A 21,609-nucleotide genomic window follows, 5' to 3' on the forward strand; every position below is an offset into this window, starting at 1 on the left:
GGGGACACCCTGAACTGGTTGCCAGCCAATCGCAGGGCTGTTATTTTATAAAACCAAAGATCCTGCATTCTTCTGATATCATGTTGAGTTGCCTTTAATATTGCAAAGAAAAAAAAAGTCACTGACTTCTGTTAGCTTCTATGTCGTAATTTTACAACTCGGTCGTGATTTCACAACTCGGTGAAGTTGATTTATTTTGAAAGTAAAGAGCGGAAGTGGTACGTTTCTCCCTCTTCTGACTTTGAATGTACTTGTCAGTCACAGCTGGCGAGTTGGCTGGCCCCTAAAGTTAAGCAAGATCGGTGAGTGGATCGGGATCGAGCAACTCGCTGCATGGATTTCTCAGAGCCGAGTTGATGTGAGCGTAACTAAAGGTGAGGTTTACGTTTTCAAACACCCCTCGTTATTTTTTTTATCTTTGATTTGCAAACGCTGTGATTGTTTTGGCTTATTTATCGTAAGTGACGCTCGTATAAACGAAGCGTTGCTAAGTTGGATGAAACTTATTCATTGTACGCGGCTGTTGGACGACGTCTGACCCTGACGAAGCCTGGCTTTTATTTACTCGTGCGACACGGCTACGCGACCGGGGATGAGATCATGAGATTTGATGAGCGGTTTAATCGCGGAGTATAGAAGGGGAGGAAAGGTGTGCATCGGTTAGCTTCGGTCCAGCGGCGTGGTGCTTTTTGGAAGCAACCCCCTCCCCCTTCCAGCCTGCGTCAGTGCGCCTGGCTCTCATCCACGAACTATTTTGATCGCACAAGAGTATTACCGTGTCATTATCTTCAGTGACTAAAAAAGCGCTTCTGTCATAGCAACCGCCTTGTGAGTTGTGCGTAAATGTTTTTTTTGGCGCTGTCAGGCTGTTGTGACACATGAAAACACGAGTGCAGGAAAGGATGGAGTTTTGGTCACTGGCTGGAAAGTCGCTCCGTTCTTTGCTGATTGGGATGATGACTAGTTGTGCAACTAGATAGCAATTTTTTTTTCCCCATAGAAGTGATTGCGCTGTCACTGACTGAAAAGGCGCTTCTGTCGTTCCAACCTCTTTGTTAGTTATCGCGGAAACGTTTTTGGCGCTGTGTCAAAGCTCTGCTGTTATGACATAAAAACACGAGTGCAGGAAGGGATGGAGTTTTTGGTCACTTACTGGAATGTCGCTCCGTTCTTTGCTGATTATCATGATGGCTAGTTGTGCGACTAGATAGTCATGTTTTATTCTTAGGAGATGCAGTTGCAAACTTTCCATGAAATGTGCCTCACAGCCGTTTTCGTCAGATCATAAATGAAGCTGACCTAAGAATTAGGGCTGTGCAACTTTGATGTGTGGCCGATGCATTCCGATACACCACGAATACATGAAATATAATTGAACAGCAATTACCAATGTTCACCCAATCAAGATGCAGTGTGATTCATCACAGTAAGTTGTATTAATTATTCACCAGCATAAAAACCTTTCTCCGAGTACACTTTTCAGTTTATCAATACTTTTGTAAAACATCTGACTTACAATTGGCCATGAGTGCGGTATTCTAACATGATGCCTCATTCCAATTTGAAGTAAATTGATTCCATTCATTTATAACCAACTGTGGCATGTCAGAAAAAAAAAAAATCTGAATTTTGTCACTTGAAGCATGAAGTGCATATTTTGGCTGTACTTTTATAATTTTGTTTCTATACTAAATGGTGGGAGCTTTCATTGTCCCTTTTTGTCTTCCTGTTTTGTTACACTAACCATGGAAATACTGTATCTGCACTACACATATTACAATGCTGCCCAGTGTCTTTCAACAATTCATAGACTGTCAAATACAGTTTTTGTTTGTCAAATACTGTTTTTGTAGTTTTCTTTTTTGTAGAGTTCCAAACAACTTTTGTTACAAGAGTCATCACATTTCCTTCCTTCAAGGACAAACAAATCACAAAATCTTCTTTTCTGTGACAGTCACCATTATAAAAGCTTAAGTGAAGAGGTAATGAATGTTTGAACAATTTCTTACTATTAGAGTAGAAATTTGGCTCATAAGCACCACAGGCGACAAGAAATTCTGAAAATAGAAGTTAACCACGATAATGAAATTGAGAAGGCTAATCAGTCACACACAAAAAATAAACGGTTAACCGTTCTCCACCACTCTTTGATGCTCCCTGACCAAAAGACACACGAGATATGTCAAATTGGATGATCATTGTGATTTTGATTGAAGGTCCGTCCGAGGATTGAGGTTTTTTTTTTTAGCAATTTTACAAATATCAATCCACTTTAGATTAGAACCTATGGAGTTTGGACATGATATGTGCTCAAGTATTGTCTGTAAATCTCTGAGAATATTTTGTCAGTTCTTGTTTAACACATTAAGATGTGTACTATACAGAGCAGTTATTATTTTTATACAGCAATTACAAAAAAATAGGCAACATGTTTTTAAAAAAATTATATTGAACCCAAGTTAGAACATTGCAACTATGCATACATTTCCATGGATTCTTATCACTTTTTAGATTGGCCTCTCAATTTAAATCACCATTCATAGACAAACATTTTCCTTCAATTTCCTTCGGTACGTTTCGTTTAGAATCGACACTACCTTGAGAAGCAGAGTGGAGCAAAATGTCGCAACAAATGTCCTGACAAAAGAACATTTATTGTTACCATGATTGCTCTACCATTAACAATTAACAACAATTAACCTCGATCTGCCCACTCTGTTCCACTCTCCATGGACCTCTCAAGGGGGTTATTCACCCGAGCCCACAAAATAGACTTTTCTCTATTGTCCACTTTGGACCATACGCTGAACTCGTCCTTCTTGTATTTCTGAATCGTAAATAGTAGCTTTTGTTTGCTTTGATAGCTCCACAATCTCAAACTCAGTTTTGTAATTGAATAGCAGAAGCATAAAAAAAAACATGCACGAACTGTGCACCCAATTCCATAAAATTTGAACTTTTTTTTCAATGGCGATACAAGCGTATAAAATAGCTAATCGTAACAACTAACTCAAACTACTAAATGCATGGTTGCTAAAGGGAATTTGGCTTTGAAGTTTTTTTTGGTATAAATTATTTATCGTCCTACAAATGTAAAAAGAATTACCTGCTTTAAAGCCTGCAAAAATAAGAGCACGACTTACTCTTTATGTATTGCCCCCCAATGGCTTATTGCATGGAGGAGCTATAACAGTGTGTACTATATTTGTCAGTTGTCTGGTGGTGTCACAAAAACCCGAAGAAAATGCAAAACACACCTGTAGAGTTAATAGTTGAGAACTGAAATGCTAAGGCTAAACCAGCCGGCTGTCGTCTTATGGCTGTCTTAGAGTCAAATACAACCCCCCCCCAGCCCAAAGCAAGTGCGGTGAAAATGGCACACCGTCGAGGAAACCAAGCTACTTAAGCGGACTAAAGGCTTAGCAGTTTTAATCACTTGTAGGCACTTAACTAAACTTTGTGGAGGAGGCTTTGTTGTGTTTTCCACATGAAACTGCATTCTCAATTTAAAAAAAAAAGCATGCAATTTTCAAAATCATGTTGTTGCTTCGACAGTTTTCACTTTTTTCTGACTGATAGATGTTCTTAATCCTTGAGTCGCTACTGATACCAAGTAAACGATACCACAAGTACTTTTGATGCACAAAAATCCAGTGGATACATTTCAATCAAAACCTTTCTTTTATTTTCTGATGAAAGTCAGCACAGTTAGTCTAAAATGGACAGTTAAATCCCATAATAAAGCACAAATCTCCCTGAGTTTAAAATGTCCCTGAATTTAGGATTCATTTGTAATAAATTAACAAAAGTGCTAAATTAAATGAAAAACTCCCAGATTTTTTCTATTTGTTCAACTGTTAACTATGACACTATCAAGTTGGAAAATAATCATGTAATATGTCTCATCTATACTAAGGTAAAGTGTGGGGGTCGTGGTCATCGTGAGGTCTTTCTCGGTCAAAGTTTTGTTTGCTGCAGTTGCTCTGACATCAAGTGTAGCCATAAACAATCACAGGTATGTTATCTCTCCAAGGCTCACTCCCTTGGTAACTATTCAAAACTTTTTGTGGGAATGCACTCCCCACCATCACAATGTCATGACAGGCAAGAAGCAATGCTGCACAACACTTTTCTGCATTCTTGCAATATTGTTGACCTATAATAGACTGATAATAATTTCTTTCCACTTTCCAGCTTTCGATCTTTTGCTCTCTTTAATTGCACCTCTTGCTTGCCCATCATAAATTCAAACAGTAATTTCAGCTGAGATTTGAAGCTTTAGTGTGACTTAAGTGATCTATTTCTTTTTTGGTACTTGGTGATTTCTCAATTATATGACCTCAGGGAGAGCTCCACTGAAATGAACCACAGTTCCACTTGTACCAAATCAACGTTTGCTTTCTTGGTTATCTCACTGGTAAGTTAAACTGAGCAAATTGCTCAGATCTGCTTGCTTTCTTCTTACAATCTCTTTAACCTGACAAATCAGTTTGCCCCGCTTTTGCTCTTGAAGCAAATATTTTCCTATAGCTCCTAATTGCATAAATAGTGAGATCATTTGTTGCGACCGGAGGGGGAGTAGTAACCATTAATTAAAAGCAAAACAACATCAGGAAGATTTCCTCTCATAAGTGCACATGAGGACACGAAGCTCTCTCAGTGCAGGAAAGGGGATGAATATGCAACATTTGCATCTGAATCTTTCATTGATGAGAAGCAAAAATGCTTTCTTCCCAGCTCTGTGCAAGCTGCAAGGTTAAAGTGCAAACAGCCTCCTTGTAATAGTGCTCTTCAGCCAGTTGGACCAAAGAGAAAGACCTCTTACATGTTCCGCTAATGGGCCAAAGTGAAACGAAAAGATGTCAGCTACCCCGCCAACAAGGAATGTCACCTTTGTGACATTGTTGCCCAGCTTTTTTTATCGGTTGACATTGTGGCCACTTTCTAAGGGTTGGCTCACAACGAGTCATACCATTTGGCTCCCAGGAGAAAAACAAATATTGCTATGCTACTTGTTACTTTTTAAAAATGACAATATAATTTGTGGAAATGTGATTTACCTGAATGAATAAATAAATATATATCAGCCAGACGTCCTCCTGGGATTGCAGCCAAGTTAAATTGATGCAAGAGAGCGAAGGTACATTTATTTACTTTGAATGTCTAGTTTTATTAAAGACATGGAAAAAAAGCCCTCGTAGAAGTTCAGTTAATCCACCACTCAAAATAAATTCTTCATATTTGAACTTCCTTTCGATTGCTTTTCTAACGAATCCCCTTTTGTTGTTGCCTCAAGCAATGTGCTTTTGCTTCACTCCTACCCTGCTCTCCTTCACTAATTCCATTCACCGACACCATTTAGTTCTGCCCACATTGTTCAAGTGTAGACAAGGCTGCATGGTATTGAAAGCAAAACAGCCTCCGGTCCAGCTCTCTTCATGGGAAAGGTATACAACAGATGGCAGATGAACCTATCACTTTTTCTGTAATTCCCCATCAATGAGGAGCACTGCTGACATAAGGACCTATAGGCCCTGGAGCAAGGATAACACCGACTTGGCCCTCGACATTTTCCCATAGTGATAAGGACTCGCACGGCCAGATGCTCGCACAGACACACGCTCCTGACCTCTTGCTACACAAGTTTGTAAGGCAGTGCATCAAAAAGAAAGATGCCTCAAACTTCCAGGAAAGTGGACAATTGGAGGTTTCAAACGTTCCGTGCTCTTGTTTTAAAGACTGAAGTTTTTTTTTTTGTGGGTATTACAAGGGTTCTCTTTCATGTGGCGGACTGAATGTATGTGGAGAGACCTTTGATATGTGAGCTGTCCTTTTGCTTTGTGAAAAGATCAAGCTCATGATCTCGGTAAAGCGTGTAGGGAGGACCGGTACTGTGTTACCGTGTGGCAAAATGAGGGGTGCGTACACATTGGGCCACAATCAAATTAGTGGTAACGCTATTGTTGATAGCAAACAATGTGTTGTTTGTTAAACCGTTTTGGCGTGCCGTGCACGCCCGATTCAGGATGCGTAATTAAAATGGAAGGAATTTGTCTTGATTAGTTTTTTTTCTTTGCTGACAAACGCTTTTGGTTTAGTAAGAAGTGATGCTTGATATTTCCTGTTCTTCCAGAAAGCTTGGCTCTGGCGTTTTGCCTTTTATATCGAGCAAATATGTGGACTAACACGTTTTTATGTATTGCCTTGTGTAATTACAGCAAGTTACTAAGTCAAAACATCAGGAAGATAAAAGGTATGAACCAGAACAACCTGTTTCTAGCATCATTAGGTTTAACAAAAGCATCAATGTCCTTTTTAATCATGTGATTTTTCTGCCGACTTGAGTCGAATGGTAACTTTTTAACACAAGGCAGGCTAATAGCTACATGTCTGCTCTCTTTTTAAGTATCTGTGTCACGTATTTACTTAAAGGTTAATTTGTTGTTGAAGCACACAATGAGTGATTGATTCCTCCAATCCAGTCACGGGTGTTTAGTATAATGTGGTTGACATTAAAGCTTTAAAAAGTTGCCCTTTTTGCTCTATTTTTGGTACACACTATGGCTTTTCTTGTTTTTTTTTTTTTTTTTTAAATTAAAACAGGGAACAGTGTGTCATAGTTTTTATGGGTACTGTTGGGTTTGGCAATTGCTGAAGAATGTATGTTTGTGGAAATGGGTGCCGCGGAATTTAAACATATTTTTTTTAAGAGTAGAACGTGCATGTATGTTTTAACCAAAGCTTGTAATAAAAACGACCAAGTACGATAAATATAGAACTGCACCGCACAAGGGAAAACAAACTTCTTGGTCTTCTTGGTTCTCGGTGACAAATGTGTGACTGTGATGTCAACATGTATGGAGACAGTCGCGATGCAAAAACAGCTCAATAATGCAGAAACACCCATGTTCAAACTTGGCTAACCTAACATATAATCAGTGTGCTATTAAGAAATAATTACTCTATGAATGTTCTTAACTCCTTTTCCCACGTGTTGTATTGAGCAGTGTTGCCGTAATGCATGGTGCAGTGATTTCTTCTAATCCTCCACTGATGAGACAATCTTTTTTTTTTTTTTTTCAATCAAGGACATTTATGTCGCATGACCTTGTTATAGATATGACATTGATACTCATGTTTGTCCTCAAGGACAAAAGAGGTCAAAATCAAGCTTTAGCTGTGATTTTCTGAATTCCTTGAATTCTGGAGAAGCCAATCCCACTACTCAGCTGCAGCTCTTCACCCGCACCCCGTCTTCATATTGATCGGCCTCTTGGCTCTAGAAATGGAGATTCCTGAAAGCCAGTCGTATTGTAACAATATTATTCCCACTCCACCGCCTCGCAGCATTAACCAGCCTCCCTTTCAGAGCTCCCTGTGCCCCACAATTTTCTTCCTCTGTATTTTAGTTTGAGGTTCACATACTCCAAGTTACGCTACGTATGTATCTCTGCGTCTCTAAGGTACAGTGACAATACATCTCTCTGAACTAATGCATTTGTTTTATTGCTATGTGTATCATCTGCCGTATTTATGAAGGAGTTATCGTCGTTTATTGGCTGTGGAACGAATTATATGAATTACAGTGTATTCTTATGGAAATATTTGATCCAAGATACAACAATTTCAACGTACAAAGTAGGTCCCAGAACAAATTAAATTTGTATGTAGAGGTTTGACTGCACATACATACATACGTACGCACGCACACACACTCAAAGAGGCTTAGTACTGGCTAAGCTGGTGAAACAGGTTTAAGTTGTCCACAGCCAAGTGGTCATTCAAGAGTATGACCTTAACCAAGACTGAGTTGGAAAGGGAAGTAGTGAGAATGAAGCAGTAGGCAGTTTGGCAATAATTGACAATGAATCAGACTTTGCATGACAGTCAGTAAGCACACAACAGAACTTTTAGAGCGTACAAGCTTGTAAAAAGATGAGCTCGGGGGTATGGCCTTTGTGTGGGGTTGTTATCGTATACTTTAATTCTGTCATGGGCTCTTTTTACAAAGACAGGTGTGACTCAAGTGTCTCATCTTCACTTTTGCCGTAAGCGCAGTTTGTATTTGCACATCCAATCTCAGGGTTCTGGGGCGGGCAACAATATGTTTTGCTGCAAATGAAAACAGAAAAAAAGTACGCTGTGGCGTTTTTTGCAATTCCCAATTTACAGGTTTATAAGAGAGCGAATGGGGGAGGAAGAGTGACTGACTAATAAGAGGAAGGGAGGAAAGGGAGGGGATTCAGTGGAGGAGGAAACAGTCGATGTAGACTGATGCAGTATAAAAGTAGAGAAGCTGAAAACCTTAGCCAGGATTGCTCTTTCATTCTTTATGGGGATGATTATCCATTACTTGATGATTATCCATTGTCTACCTTGGGGACCAGTGAGCGGTGAGTATCATTTTTCACAGTATTTCATTACATTATGTATTACAATTTGATACCATAAATTCTTCTGTGAATTAGATGTGGCTGCTCATCTTTTAACTGATATGTACGCACACATATAGAACATAAAACCTGTGAAACTGGCAATGTAAAACTCCACCCATATTAATAAACATAAAAAAACATTTTTACCAGAAAAGTACAACTATCAGCTATTCACATTGTGGATTAAACTCAATTAGCTGGATTATGTACTCATCAATCTGTGGAAAAAAAAAAATCATAAACACCAAACTAACTGCTCTTTTGAAGACACGTAAATGCACTTAATATTGGTTGAATGAAAACCCATTAACTGTTGCATCGGCTCTCGATAGTTCTCTCCATTCACAACAATACAAATTCCGTAGGGAGCCCGGTTATCAGCTTCATTGATTCACAACAGGTTCCACGGCTCCACTGTACAGCCCATTGTTCATGTTATTTGCAGATGCCAGCACGATAACTGGCAACTTCCAAAAAATGTTGCTGGCCTCAGTCAAAGGTGAGCAGGCTCACATTTATTAGGTCACCACAACTTGGTGGAGGTTGCAATTCTCGTGTTCACCTGGTAAGTGCATATGTTAAGGTGGTTACTTTAAAAATGTCTTCTGTCTGCACTTTCATGTCTGGAAGCCAGCCTAGCACACACATTTTGTGGGGTATGTTTGATGTGCTGTATGTTGTAACACGGTCATGCCAGGGCATGCTAATATGATGTAGTTACTATTAAGGATTCTGGAAGCATTCGTCAGAAAATTCACATTTAACTTCCAAAACACAAGTACGGTATGGACATAATGATGCCGAAAGAACTTTGAAATAGGAGCACTCATAGTAAAAGAACATGACATGTAGGCCACAGCCCCATAATAATAAAACACACATAAAGGAATATGGACCTTGTTGACATTGCCGTCGTTCATAATTACTGCACACAGGCTTAACACACTGTATTGTCCAAATATACTTTAATCCAATATTTGCGCTGACCCTTTTTTTTTTTTCCCTCTTTTTGATAATGGAATGCATTCAACTTGATGAACCTGTTCAGATGCCATTTAGGCAGCAAACCTGTTGGATGGGAATTAATCGCGCTCATCTTGGTTTCTGCTGACAATAAAAAAACATACTTGAAACATTCTTTGATAGTAGAGCATGATTTGTGTGATACAATCTGACTGACAAATTCAACTTGTAGACAATATTCTAGGGCTACCAAGTAACCAGATAATGTAGCTTTTAATTGGGCCGATGTGTGCGATATACACTATACACAAGCCAATCTGGTGTTAAGGGCCTCTGATCTTCATCATGTTGTCTATGATCTGTTAGAAATACAAATGGAATGTTGTCTACATTTAAGGTTTTTCACTTCTTTGTACCAGCGATCAGTCCCATGAGAGTGCAGGAACTCCAAAGGGAGGAGCGCCTAAATGCTACATGCAGCAGCAGTCATTCAATTTGAGCCAAAAACACAAGGAACCCACCCACCCTGTCACCACAGTCTACTGTGGTTGTCTCTGATGTCATCCTGGAGCCTTTTTCACTTCCAAGCCATACTTACTGTTGGAAGATAGCCATATACAGATTATTATTTGAAATAAGAGTTTAGGCAAAACTACACATCCTGATATACATTTCAGGTAGGTCATTTTCTATCCAAATAATGACATTTGGCACGAGTATATATAGTAAGTATTTTTTGCACCATTAGGAGCTCATCTTCTGTATCCAAAATATACAGTTGGGCAAATTCGCCATTAAACATGTCGTTGTCATGTCGCTCTTCGGCAATGATCCCGTCTTTCCAGAAAACTTGAATTGTGCCTCATAAGCATGTCGATGCCATTGTTTTATTTGCACAAACCGATTTATCTATCAATCATGGCACAGGTACATACTCTGCGTATTAAGTACAGTTCTCTCATTAGATTACCGCACCGGCCTAGCTATTTTACCTACAACTTTACGTCCCTGTAGTGCCACCCACACATTTACAGATTTTGGAATTAGGTCCACACAAAAGCCGCACCTTCATTTCTTGAGAAAATGAAAGGCATTCAAGTGCGCCTTATGATGCGGAAAATGCGGTCCACAATTAGATTCTCATTTCTCTGTGAGAACATTTGTCCAAAACACAGCTGGCTCTACAATAGTGTATTCACAGAGTCAGAATCATAAAGGCATACCAAGCATAAATAGATTCTTCTTGTTTTGGTCAAAGACCAAGCTGATCTCAGGGTTTTATGGAAGCGTGTGGAAAAGAAGGGTGCACAGAATAAGTAGGCCGGGATTTTTAATGGCCAGACATGCCCAAGGCAACCGAGACTGGTTCCCTGATGGGTGTTATCAGTGTGCCCAATTTATTTTCATGTTTGGGAGGAATCACATTGGACAGACGTGAAATTCTCTGGTGATCTATTCCTCTAATTAACACAACCTTTTAAAAACACTTAACGTCATCCTTATGTTTCTTAAACAGACCATTTTGTCTCGGGATTTGTGACTCTTCTGTTAATGGTTCTAAACACAATGAACCCATGTACGAATTTGGTTAAATTCATAATTTTCTACAAATCTATACTTTTGCTCAATCCCCAGTTATTTTTTTGTTCAAATTACTGAACAATATTGAGTGTTGAAATTGGCTTGCTTTCTTTGACAATTCAGTGTTAGTGGCTCAGTTCAACAAACTTCTGGGGGGTTCAGTGAGTGTCGTGCTCAAGAGAACATGTGTGACATGGTCACAAGGGCTGAGGTCTTGACCACGTGACCACTCTACGTATCACTTCAGCCATACCACAGTCACTTGTTTGCCATTGACGTCTTCTTTATTCATCCAGCGACGGAAAATATATTTTTACAGCAAATATATTCAATATTTCACACAAATAAAAAAACAATGACTAATTAAACACAATAGTCTTGCAATGCAGACATTCATAGTATTTTTTATCACAAAAGAGATGATGACATCATTTCTGGTTCTAGGAGAGAACAGATGGGCAGCATTTGAGGAGAAATATCTCACCAAATACAAATATAGCTTCATGTGGTTTCCACATTAGTCTTTGTGCTCACTGTTCTTGTTCTGTATTATTTTAGAGCTGATGATGATACAACTTCATCTTTACTTCATTCTTTTTTTTTTTTTTGCCTGTCCTCTTTTGCCATCGGAGATTTAAGAACTGTTTCTTACCTGGTTGTTAAGTTACTGGTTATGAAGTCATGTACAATGAAACTTCTACTTATGAACTTAATTCGTTCAGTGATCGGGTTTGTATATTGCTGGTTACAGCAGAGTGATCACTCTAAACTGGTGAAGTAGAGTGACATCTGGGAGGATTGACATACGGAGAACGTCACTGGGCAATGATCGTCAAAATGATGGAGCTGCCTTGCCTCCTGGTGATGAATAGGGTGCATAAAATCTGAAGGAAGCAGATGTCGCTGTTCACCTTTGGTGTTACGTTTACAGGTATTTTTTGGCTCACATAGTGACTGGTTGAACTGTGTAAAGCTGTGCGAAAGACAGACTGAAATGACTTCTCGTAGGTGTTTTGACACTTCTAAAAGACAAGCAAAGCACCAGTGGGAGTCAGAATTCTCTTGGCAAATGGTTTCGTGTGTTTGCCACATTGCATCGCTGCAGCTGACTCATCTCCTCGCCGCCTGTTGTTGTGTTTCCTGCTGTCTCAAAGCTATTGGTGAGGAGCTTTGCCGATCCATCAAAAATCACGCCCTTTTGTTGCTGATTTTGAGATTTACTGTGAAAAGACAGTGACTGGAGCAACTGTTATTTCAAGTCTGTGGCTTGTTTAACAAGAAGGCATCACAACATGGTTTGGGTGGTAATTTGATCATTTTATAACTTTCTTCTTTTTAGATCCAGAATGCCGAGAAGACGATGAATTCTCCAAGTGATCGAAGACATCTACGCGTCTTTGCTGTGGCCCGTCCCCTGCGGCCCTATCTGCCTCCCCAAAGTTAAACCCCCACCCAGCCATACCTCAACAAGTGGTCATCTCAGAGGGAAGAAGAGGCGAGCCAGCCCTCGTAAATATGCCTGGATGGAGGTCTCAGTGGCGTCTGCTCCTGCTGAACTCCCTTACATGTGGCCTCGAGATTTGTGTGGCAGCAGGGATCACATATGTGCCACCCTTGCTGCTCGAGGCTGGTGTGGAGGAGCGATACATGACTATGGTTTTAGGTAAGTGGTTACTTGTAGTAGATCTCTTTTAGTGTTACCATGAAGTACCAAAGCAGTTCTGGTGCTTTGTGAAAAAACGATGACAATCGAAAAGTATGACTGAAAAAATATGCAATTGGTGCAACTTTAAGACTAAATGTGATCAAAGTATGGAGGGAACAGTTTCCATTTCATATTGGCCCTCAAACGGCAACATATTCGACATATGTACGAAAGACTTGATTCGAAGACTATCCTTCTGAGCGGACTTTGAAAACACTTGTAATCGTCCACCGCTCAGTGGGGTTAACGGCTATTAGAAGAGAACATGACTTTGAATACGTTCTTACATTTCACACTATGGAATTAACAAGGTTTCAAGTTCAAAATTGTACAAATCCCTGAGGTTTGGCACGACATGCATTATCAAGGAACATTGAGGAGGCCGACCCTTGAGCTGAGCTAAGTGGCCGTTTAAAGCATGTCTTTGTCGGGTAAGCGGCAGAGGGGGTACTCCATAAGTGGCCTTCAGGGGAAATGAAGGTCTAATGAATCCTTACAGATTTCAATTGAATATGTAACAACCTATGAACATTTCATCATGTAGAAAGCATCTAGGGAAGCATTGTGTTTGCGTATGTTGGTGACTGATGAAAGGAAATCGGGCACTTTATCTGCGAAGGGGCTGCTACTTAATTCCTCTTAAATCAGCCATGTAAAGGCGAATCGTTTTATGATGTTCTCAAAGGTTGAAATGGGCCTAAGTAGAGATGTCCACATGCATTTAAGGCTGGCTGATCACCGTCATGTAGCGATGTATCTACAATGATTATAATGAAAATAGAACATTCAAACTTTTATTCATTTTTCTGCTCAAAAAGTACATAAACAGGGCTAGTTAGTGAAAATGAACCATCTTCGCTTTTATCCCTTTAAAGCATCCAATTTTAAACTGTCTTGTGACCGACAGGTTATAGCTGAAGTTAGACAAAAACCAAATCATGTTTTTGGATAGCACGAGTATTTTACATCTTCAATAGTGTACATGCCTTTGGTTTCTCCATTAGCTAAAAATGATTTCATTGGGATGTCCTTTGCAACGAGACTGTGCTGCAAGGCATTCAGCCTTATTCGACAATCCTATTATTATAATGGAAGGTCTGAGTGTTATTTGAATGAAAATGGATATTGTGTCTCTGGAGGCTAAAAGCCACTTTACCCCAAGCTAGTGTAAGGTTCTCAAATGGGTTTCTTTATCTAATAGCCATTTGTTGGTTACTCACTGCTCTGGGTAATATTTCTGTTGGTAATTTACTGTCTCAGGAATGGACTCACTCACTCTATAGAAAATACTACTACTTGTATGAAAGGTCACATTTTGTTAAAGATAACATTCAGTGTAGTATTTGTGGTTTGGGCTAGATGTAAATCTGATTTGTGTGTCTAAAAATGGAAACCGTGTGATTGTGAAAGCACGCTGCAGTTTATTTGTGTATGTATATGTGTGCGTTCGTATGTGTAATCACGTGGGTTTGTGTGAGTGAGTGAGTGAGTGAGTGAGCGAGCGAGCCAGTGCGGGGGTGTGTGAGCGAGCCAGTGCGGGGGGGGGGGGTGTGTGTGAGTGGGAGTGTGTGTGTGCGTGCGTGCGTGCGTGTGTGTGTGTGTGTGTGTGTGTGTGTGTGTGTGTGTGTGTGTGTGTGTGTGTGCACGGGTTTTGAGCAAATAGCCGTGTGAACAGCTGTAGATGGTGAGACATGTTGTGATTGGTCTGCACAGCTGCAGGACTGAGGGGACCACTGGCTACAGTTAACTTATCTCCTTTACTACCGATCTGCCACTCTCTGTGGTCGACATACTATTATAAACTAGTCTATACTCAGTATTTTATAAAACATAATTTTCCGATTAATTTCTTTTGAGTTGACCTATCGGTGCACTGTAATAATATAAATATATTTAAAAAATGTTAAGAAAGGAGACATTCAAAGGCTTTTTTTCCTTTGTCTTGTATTTTCATTTGTTTAACAGGGCATTCAGTCCCCCCCTGAAGTTGTTCTGGCCCTGTATATTCATGATAAGAGATGTTATGTTTTAGCGGAGGCAGCTCAGTGGAGCACTGGTTCGCACATCTGCCTCACAGTTAGGAGGGTGTGGGTTCGATTCCACCTCCGGGCCCTCCCTGTGTGGAACCACCAATTGATGTTCTCCATGTGGGTTTTCTCACGGTTTCCACCCATATCCCAAAAACATGCTTATTTGGCGTATTTTGATGGAGACGTGCTGAAACAAACAAAAACAAATAGTGCCGTGAAGTACCTGGTGGTGGCACGCCTGTCTCCTAAAACTTGTTTGATGATGTTAAGACTGGACTGGTCGCATTCTTTTCTGCTGCCCCAGTCGAGCCAGCTTCTGAGGATGGGTCGCGGCCCAACAGTGACATAATGGTCACTGGCCATCGAGCCACCGTGAATAGTGAAATAATGATTTCTGTCTCTTCCTTGTTGTATATTAAATCCATCAATTACATTTTACCACAGTATATCTCTACAGGGGAAAAAACCACAGGGTACTTTTTTTGGTCAAACTGAAGTTCAAGCAGTTTTTCATATTGCATGGGCATCTAGCTGTGGACACTGCGTGTGATGTGCTGTGCTCTAATTAGCCATATGCAGTCATGTGTGGAATATTAGCTGAAGAAGGCGTACCTTCAGGCAGGGGTCCCATCTGTAGGAAGCGTCACCAACAGTCAGTCGGTAATGATGCCAATTTATTCCCTGGTAAACTAAAATGACCAGTTCTAAAATACTCTATATACAGTCGTCCATAAACTGCTCTAATACAGAGAACAAATGATGAGTAGACTTAGTCCCCTTAACAAGTTGCAAAGCTGTACAATGCATTTTAACCAACAGTAATCATTATGTTGCAGATGCTTCCATTTCAATTTTGCATTTTGCCCTGTGCTGGGCTGCCAAGCGCTGACTTTGCACTCTATCCTTTATGCACTTAATTCACAGGCATTGGTCCGGTTCTCGGGCTTCTATTCATCCCTCTAATTGGCTCAGCCAGTGACAACTGCAAGAGCAGTTACGGAAGAAGGAAACCTTTTATCTTGCTGCTATCTCTGGGAGTCCTTCTGGCCCTTTTTATCATTCCCCATGCCGACATCCTGGCTGCACACCTTGCCTGGAGAGGACGCACTTTCCAGGTGGGTAACTCCTAATTTTATCAATCCACTCACTTCCCATAGCTTGTCCCTTATACGGGTCTTATACAGGTGAGCTGGAGCCCATCCCAATTGACAGGCGCAAGAGGTGGGTGGGCCTGGGCTTGTTCTTGACTGGTCGCCAGCCAATTATACACAACCTAATTAATTAGTCCTAGTCATTTGTTGAATCAATCACTCACTCTGTGCTTTGGTTTTGCCACGGGTACACATGAAATAATAACAGTAGATAGAGGGGCTTTTGCTTTTGTTGTTGTTTTAAACCATCCAAACTGGCAGTGGTGTTAACACTTGTTCCTGTTATGTCACATTTACAAGACATTCACTTTACAGGGACTTCTCTAAACAGAAAACTTGATATGCAGACAAGTGACAGAAATAGTAAATATTGAATACAAAACGTAATGAAAATATCTCTTGCTGATGTTTTCTAACGATGTGAATATTTACCAGGCTACAGTGCAGCAGTAAATAGCAGTGATGACTTCAAGTAGATGTCTTGGGCAAATTATGTCTAAAAGATATGCTCCATTTCGACCTGGTAAATTTGTGGTCTCAGCTATTTATGTGCCACCCACTAGTTAATGCTGTTTGGGGTTAGACCTGCTTAGCTCATTTTTCACTGAATAGATTGAGGTCTGATTGGTTTCTCACCCCATGGGACCTGCGGTGACTTTGAAGCTGTAATGAGACCATTACAAGTCTATTTTAGTCTGGTAGTAAAGTGTAGAGGGATGTTTTAAAAAAAATCGTCAGCTTTATTTTACTTAACATGCTAAAGTCAATTATGAAGAGAAATGTAAAGAGTTATTGGAGTCTCATGACAAATGTAAATAGTTATTGGAGTATCTGCATATCAATAAAGGTATCATGACTTTTTTTAAATTATTTTTTTACCTTTAGAAGTGGTTGGAGTAGTCACTAAAAATGGATGAAATTGTCCCCGGGCTGTAGTTTGAACATCCCTGGTATAACTTGGTAAATTAATGAATATTTCACTTTCCAACAAAGGCCTATGCTTCTTCTGGAACCAAAGGCCCTAGAGCACAAAGTACCGTCCCAAAATAAACTTGGCAGTGGCCATGGTCTTGGACTAGTTTATTAGGTCCGCATCAATCATGCTCACGCGTGACCAAGCAATCTGCAGAATGAGGGGAAACAATTAAATGAATCTTGTATGAAATACTTTATCAGGTCATCAAAAGACCCGTCCAACACGATTTCTTTGCTTCTCTGGTTTAGGTGGCTTTCCTTATCCTTGGAGTTGGCCTTCTTGACTTTTGTGGACAAGTTTGCTTCACGCCATTGGAGGCGCTTTTATCAGACCTGTATCGAGATGGGGAGGACTGTAACCAAGCCTTTGCCATGTTCTCCTTCATGGTTAGCTTGGGAGGCTGTGTGGGATACTTGCTTCCTGCACTCGACTGGAGCCACAGCATGCTCTCTGTTTACCTCGGAGGCCAGGACCAGTGCCTCTTCTTTCTCCTCATCCTTATCTTCATTCCCAGCATACTCATCACAATGAAGTTTTCCGAAGATCCTTCCAGCGCCATCAGCGGGTCGCTTGGGGCCGCATCTTTGCTGGAACCGGGACCCAGCGCGATGGAAACTGGCCAGTGCGGTGTGCCTCGCTCATGCTGCTACCTGCTTCAGTGCAAGTTGAAGCTGCTAAAGTCTGGACCTCTGCTATGCTTGCTGAGGACATGCTGGTCTATGACCCCTGCCATTTACAGAAACTACTGCCATGTCCCAAGAGTGATGTGGCAGCTATGTGTGACTCAGCTCTGCAGCTGGATGGCTGTCATGTCCTTCATGCTCTTCTTCACAGTCTTTGTAGGCGAAGGTCTATATGGTGGAGTTCCTAGTGCGGTACCAGGAAGTGTGCCCAGACAACGATACGACGAAGGTCAGAAACAATCCGTTTGACATTTTCTGTCTTGTCTGATTGTGCAATCATGTTTTCATCTAAAACCATTGTTAGAATTTTGATATCTTGCTACAAATGCTTTGGTCAGGCTCAAGTGTCAACACATTGATTTTTTTCCAAGTCTTTGTATTTGAAGTTCAGATTCTCGCTATTTGTTCTTTTGGCAGGATGCCGGCTTAATACTTGTATGGTCAGCCAAGCGGGTCAGACTTTGAGGCACTAATGCTTCCCAATGGTTTAATAATGTAAGGTTAATGTGAGGATTTAAGAAGAACTTTTAATGTCCTCCCTTCCCATCCTCCCTTTCTGTGTATTTTAAGGGTTGACTGGTTCCTAAAGGAACAAAGTGCCATTAAAGACTCACATTTTTAACAGCCTTAGCTGGATTCAGGCATTTGGTTTTCACTTTTTGACACATTCGAATGTAGCAGGTAACATCTGGCTTTCTCATTAGCCCATTTAATGAGAGCTGGAAGACTTCTATCGCCTCTTGTAACTCAATTTATGTTCTTATTCCAGGTATCCGTATGGGAAGTCTGGGTTTGTTCCTGCAGTGTGCTACCTCAACCTTCTTCTCAATGATCATGAGTCGTATGGTTCGCTGTTTTGGGTCACGCTGGGTTTACCTGAGCAGCATGGTGAGCTTTACCGTGTCTACTTTGGTCATCTGCCTATCTAAAAGCGTGGTCCTCGTCACAACCATGGCTGCCCTCACTGGCTATGCGTACGCAGCGCTGCAGACATTGCCCTACACACTCACATGCCACTACCACAAGGAGAAAAGGGTAAGCACCCAAGTTATTATTTTTTTTAGGGAGTAATGCAGCTATCTCGGCCGGCGGTTTAAACATGTCTCGCCCCATTTCAGGTGTTTATGCCAAAAAGGAAAACCAAAAACCCACGCAAAAAAGGTTTTACAACGAATAGAGACTATTTGAGTCCAGCGGAAGAGGAGAGCGTACTAAATAACACGGCTGGCCCCTCCTTTGGAAACGCCTTCCTCAGCCAGGACATTTACTACTCTGCTCCCCTCAACCAGAACGGCTCAGCTCACAGCTCCACCGGGTCCGACCCAGAGGAGCTGGAGTCGGGATATGAAGACCGCGGCGTGGGCTTGGATTTTGCCATCTTAGACAGCACCTTCCTTCTCTCTCAGGTTATTCCCACCCTCCTCATGGGTAGCATTGTTCAATTTGCACAGTCAGTCACCACCTATATTGCCTGCTCTGTAATCTTAGGCATTGTCGCCATCTGTTTGGCCAATCATATTGTCTTTGACCAAAAGGACCTCAAAGGCTGTGACTCGGATGGAAAATCTCTGAGAAAGATTGTGGAGTAATGCTTTTATTTATTTATTTTTCCATCAATGCACTATTGTGTAGTATCCCAAGGAGGCCTTGCTCTATATTTGTGGATTTGCACCTTCTGTGTAAAAGGAGTGAATATGTCATCAGGGATGTGCCGCTAGCTTCAATAGCCACAACGTTTGACAAATTGAAGTCGAGCCCCTCACCCTCCACCAAATGTATATTTTATTCACTTTTTGGATACATACAGGGTATGAAAATAACAGTCTGTCTGGTACAATAACACAAGGTGACGCCAAGTGTGAAAATGGTTGCCTTGCTTTTTCTCTCACCAACCACACGCCAGGTGTTAATTTCACAAAGCTATGTAATCAAGGGAATTATGAGATCAATTAACAAATATGGGAATGCTACCACTTGCCAAAATCTATCTCCTCAGAGGCCGTTGATCATTTTTGACTAATTGAACTCTTTTCACTTTTAAACCTGGCACGATGATTATTTGGGAGATTTGTAGATCTATTCTTGGTACATATATATATATATTCTCGACATTTCTGCTGTCTCGCCATTGGATATGCTGTACTGTATCTCTTTATTGACCTTTGTAGCTCTGGATGAGAGTCAACATCCTTTCTCAGAAATTTGGTGCCAAGGAGGAACAAACTTACGCTAACAAATACGTTCACATATCCTGCTCTGTCATTTGCATTTAAACTGGACACCCCTCCCATATCGTGTCAGTTTAAATAATAGTGAAGAGAGCTATACAGTAGATGAAATCATATCCATCATCAATCGTGGTTCAAGTGGCATTTATTTAGAACTGTACTCCGGATGCCCCTGAAAGTGCAAAAGCGCACTTCTTTTATCTCTGATCAGGACAAATATCTCAGGTTAGCCCTTTGTCGTTGTACCCTCTTCTGTTCAATGTCACCGATTATTCCCTGCTGCACCTTTTATGTTTCAACGTAATTATGCCCCATGACAATCTAGGACTCAGCCCGAGCGTATCATATGTAGTAGCGCTGTAAATTAAATTTCTCCCATTCCTAAAAGACCATATTTATTAAGTGGAGTCAACCATTTGGGTATTGGAGTGGACGTTAGCACTGAGGATGGCTAGTGTGCGTTTGAGTGCGTTGTCATGCTCAATAGTCAATTTGGTGTAATCACCTGGCTGGGTTAACATTTGCCCAAACTGGACCTGTGTATTCCCTAAGCAGGTACTGTACACAGAGTCCCATGTTTGAAAATATGTTTTTTTTTAAAAACACATGAATAGTTTTATCCCCGAATGCAAACAAAATCTATCTAGCAGTAGCACAATGGTCAGAAAAAGTGCCTGTATTTTTCTGCCTCTTGCATTTATGTATTTATTTATAATGCCTCTCTTGAGAGATTAGGGCAATTTCTGTGAAAAATTAAATTATTTGTGCAGTGATGTGCAAACCATCCTCTGAGTCCTAACTTATTTTAACATGAAAACGTCACCCATGATGTTTTCTTTCACTCCTATTTGCCATTCTGTTAGATCTCTTATTTTGTCAGCACTTATTTTACTGCCACTAGATGGCTCTTGTTTGGGTTTATGAAGGAAATATCTTTTTCCTATTCTTAACTTCAATGGCTTGGAGATGTTCTTATTTCACCCATCTGCCTTGTTGAATTTTTAAAGCCAGTTAAAAGTGCCAATGTCAGATTTTAGAAATGTGTTTTTATAACCATGTACCACATGATAAAACTGATTGTTGTCATTGATGCATGCAGCTATGACAGAGTACTTTATTTTACAGCTGACAGATTACTCTGTAATCAATGTGTGATCGCCAAACAGCTTTTTATAAACAATAAAACATAACATGGCTGACAAGTTTTAATTATTTGTTTTCTTATCAAGTGCAGATGTGACCGTTTGGGTGGAAAGTGCATTGGAGAACCAATGAGGTTTGACCCGATCCGCTTTCAAAAAAATGTTTCAAACATTCTGGACTGTCATGTCAAGTGTAAAAAGGCGTTCCGGTTGTCCAAACAAATTTTGACTGAGAAATCGTTCTTTAAAAGATGTCTTCTCTTTCCAAATTGCTTTTCCCTGAAGCTCTTGGGAAAACTATCTTGATAATGGTGCCATCCCTTGGAGATCCCGTGAATTGACTGTTGACCGCTGCGGCCCCACTGACACATGGCCATGCAGCTGCTGACATTATCTGTTACATGGAAAAGACGATAGGCTTTCGTGTCACTGGGAATGGCATGCTGGCTATGTGTGCCATTCCATGTCAGGCCTGTGCTTTGCTCCACGCCAGGATCTTACTTATGTACCACGGGAAACATGCTGGGATCTTAATGTGTTACTTTAGCACTAATGCTACCTACAATTGACATCTGGGTGGCAGGACTCAGTGATTTTACTGAAATGAAGGATTTCAACCTTAGGTTAGTAGGTGGTTGGAGTGTTGGACTCTATTTTATATTGACAAAATACTGCAAGACACACAGAGAGATATTGATAGCTAGTGGAAAGGTGC

At 40.7% G+C, this 21,609-nt stretch overlaps 1 protein-coding gene across 6 annotated transcripts; it reads left to right on the forward strand.

The window, feature by feature from the left end:
* The first annotated feature begins 239 nt into the window (after nucleotides 1–239).
* On the forward strand, nucleotides 240–20,946 carry LOC147055831 (solute carrier family 45 member 3). 6 transcript variants are annotated; one of them, XM_085914480.1, is made up of 8 exons: nucleotides 7,652–8,393; nucleotides 11,734–11,910; nucleotides 11,988–12,139; nucleotides 12,319–12,642; nucleotides 15,639–15,829; nucleotides 17,090–17,753; nucleotides 18,294–18,559; nucleotides 18,643–20,946. In XM_085914480.1, exons 4-8 carry the CDS (start codon nucleotides 12,495–12,497, stop codon nucleotides 19,111–19,113), a joined length of 1,740 nt encoding a protein of 579 aa, XP_085770606.1. In that variant the 5' UTR covers nucleotides 7,652–8,393; nucleotides 11,734–11,910; nucleotides 11,988–12,139; nucleotides 12,319–12,494; the 3' UTR covers nucleotides 19,114–20,946. The 6 variants fall into 6 exon arrangements, with proteins under 6 accessions (XP_085770603.1, XP_085770606.1, XP_085770608.1 ...); XM_085914482.1 differs by lacking the exons at nucleotides 11,734–11,910; nucleotides 11,988–12,139 and adding an exon at nucleotides 8,881–9,000; XM_085914481.1 differs by lacking the exons at nucleotides 7,652–8,393; nucleotides 11,734–11,910; nucleotides 11,988–12,139 and adding exons at nucleotides 8,922–9,000; nucleotides 9,818–10,075.
* Nucleotides 20,947–21,609: the final 663 nt, after the last annotated feature.

This window comes from Syngnathus leptorhynchus, chromosome 6 (genome assembly GCF_054491065.1).
Source record: "Syngnathus leptorhynchus isolate UIUO chromosome 6, UIUO_Slep, whole genome shotgun sequence".
NCBI classification, from domain to species: domain Eukaryota; kingdom Metazoa; phylum Chordata; class Actinopteri; order Syngnathiformes; family Syngnathidae; genus Syngnathus; species Syngnathus leptorhynchus.

Excerpts from the sequence above, each read along its gene's own strand:
- LOC147055831 (XM_085914477.1), top strand. The coding sequence starts at position 12,495 with ATGCCTGGATGGAGGTCTCAGTGGCGTCTGCTCCTGCTGAACTCCCTT. Across the intron at positions 12,643-15,638 it reads ATACATGACTATGGTTTTAG|GCATTGGTCCGGTTCTCGGG; the intron begins GTAAGTGGTTAC and ends CTTAATTCACAG. Across the intron at positions 15,830-17,089 it reads GGAGAGGACGCACTTTCCAG|GTGGCTTTCCTTATCCTTGG; the intron begins GTGGGTAACTCC and ends TCTCTGGTTTAG.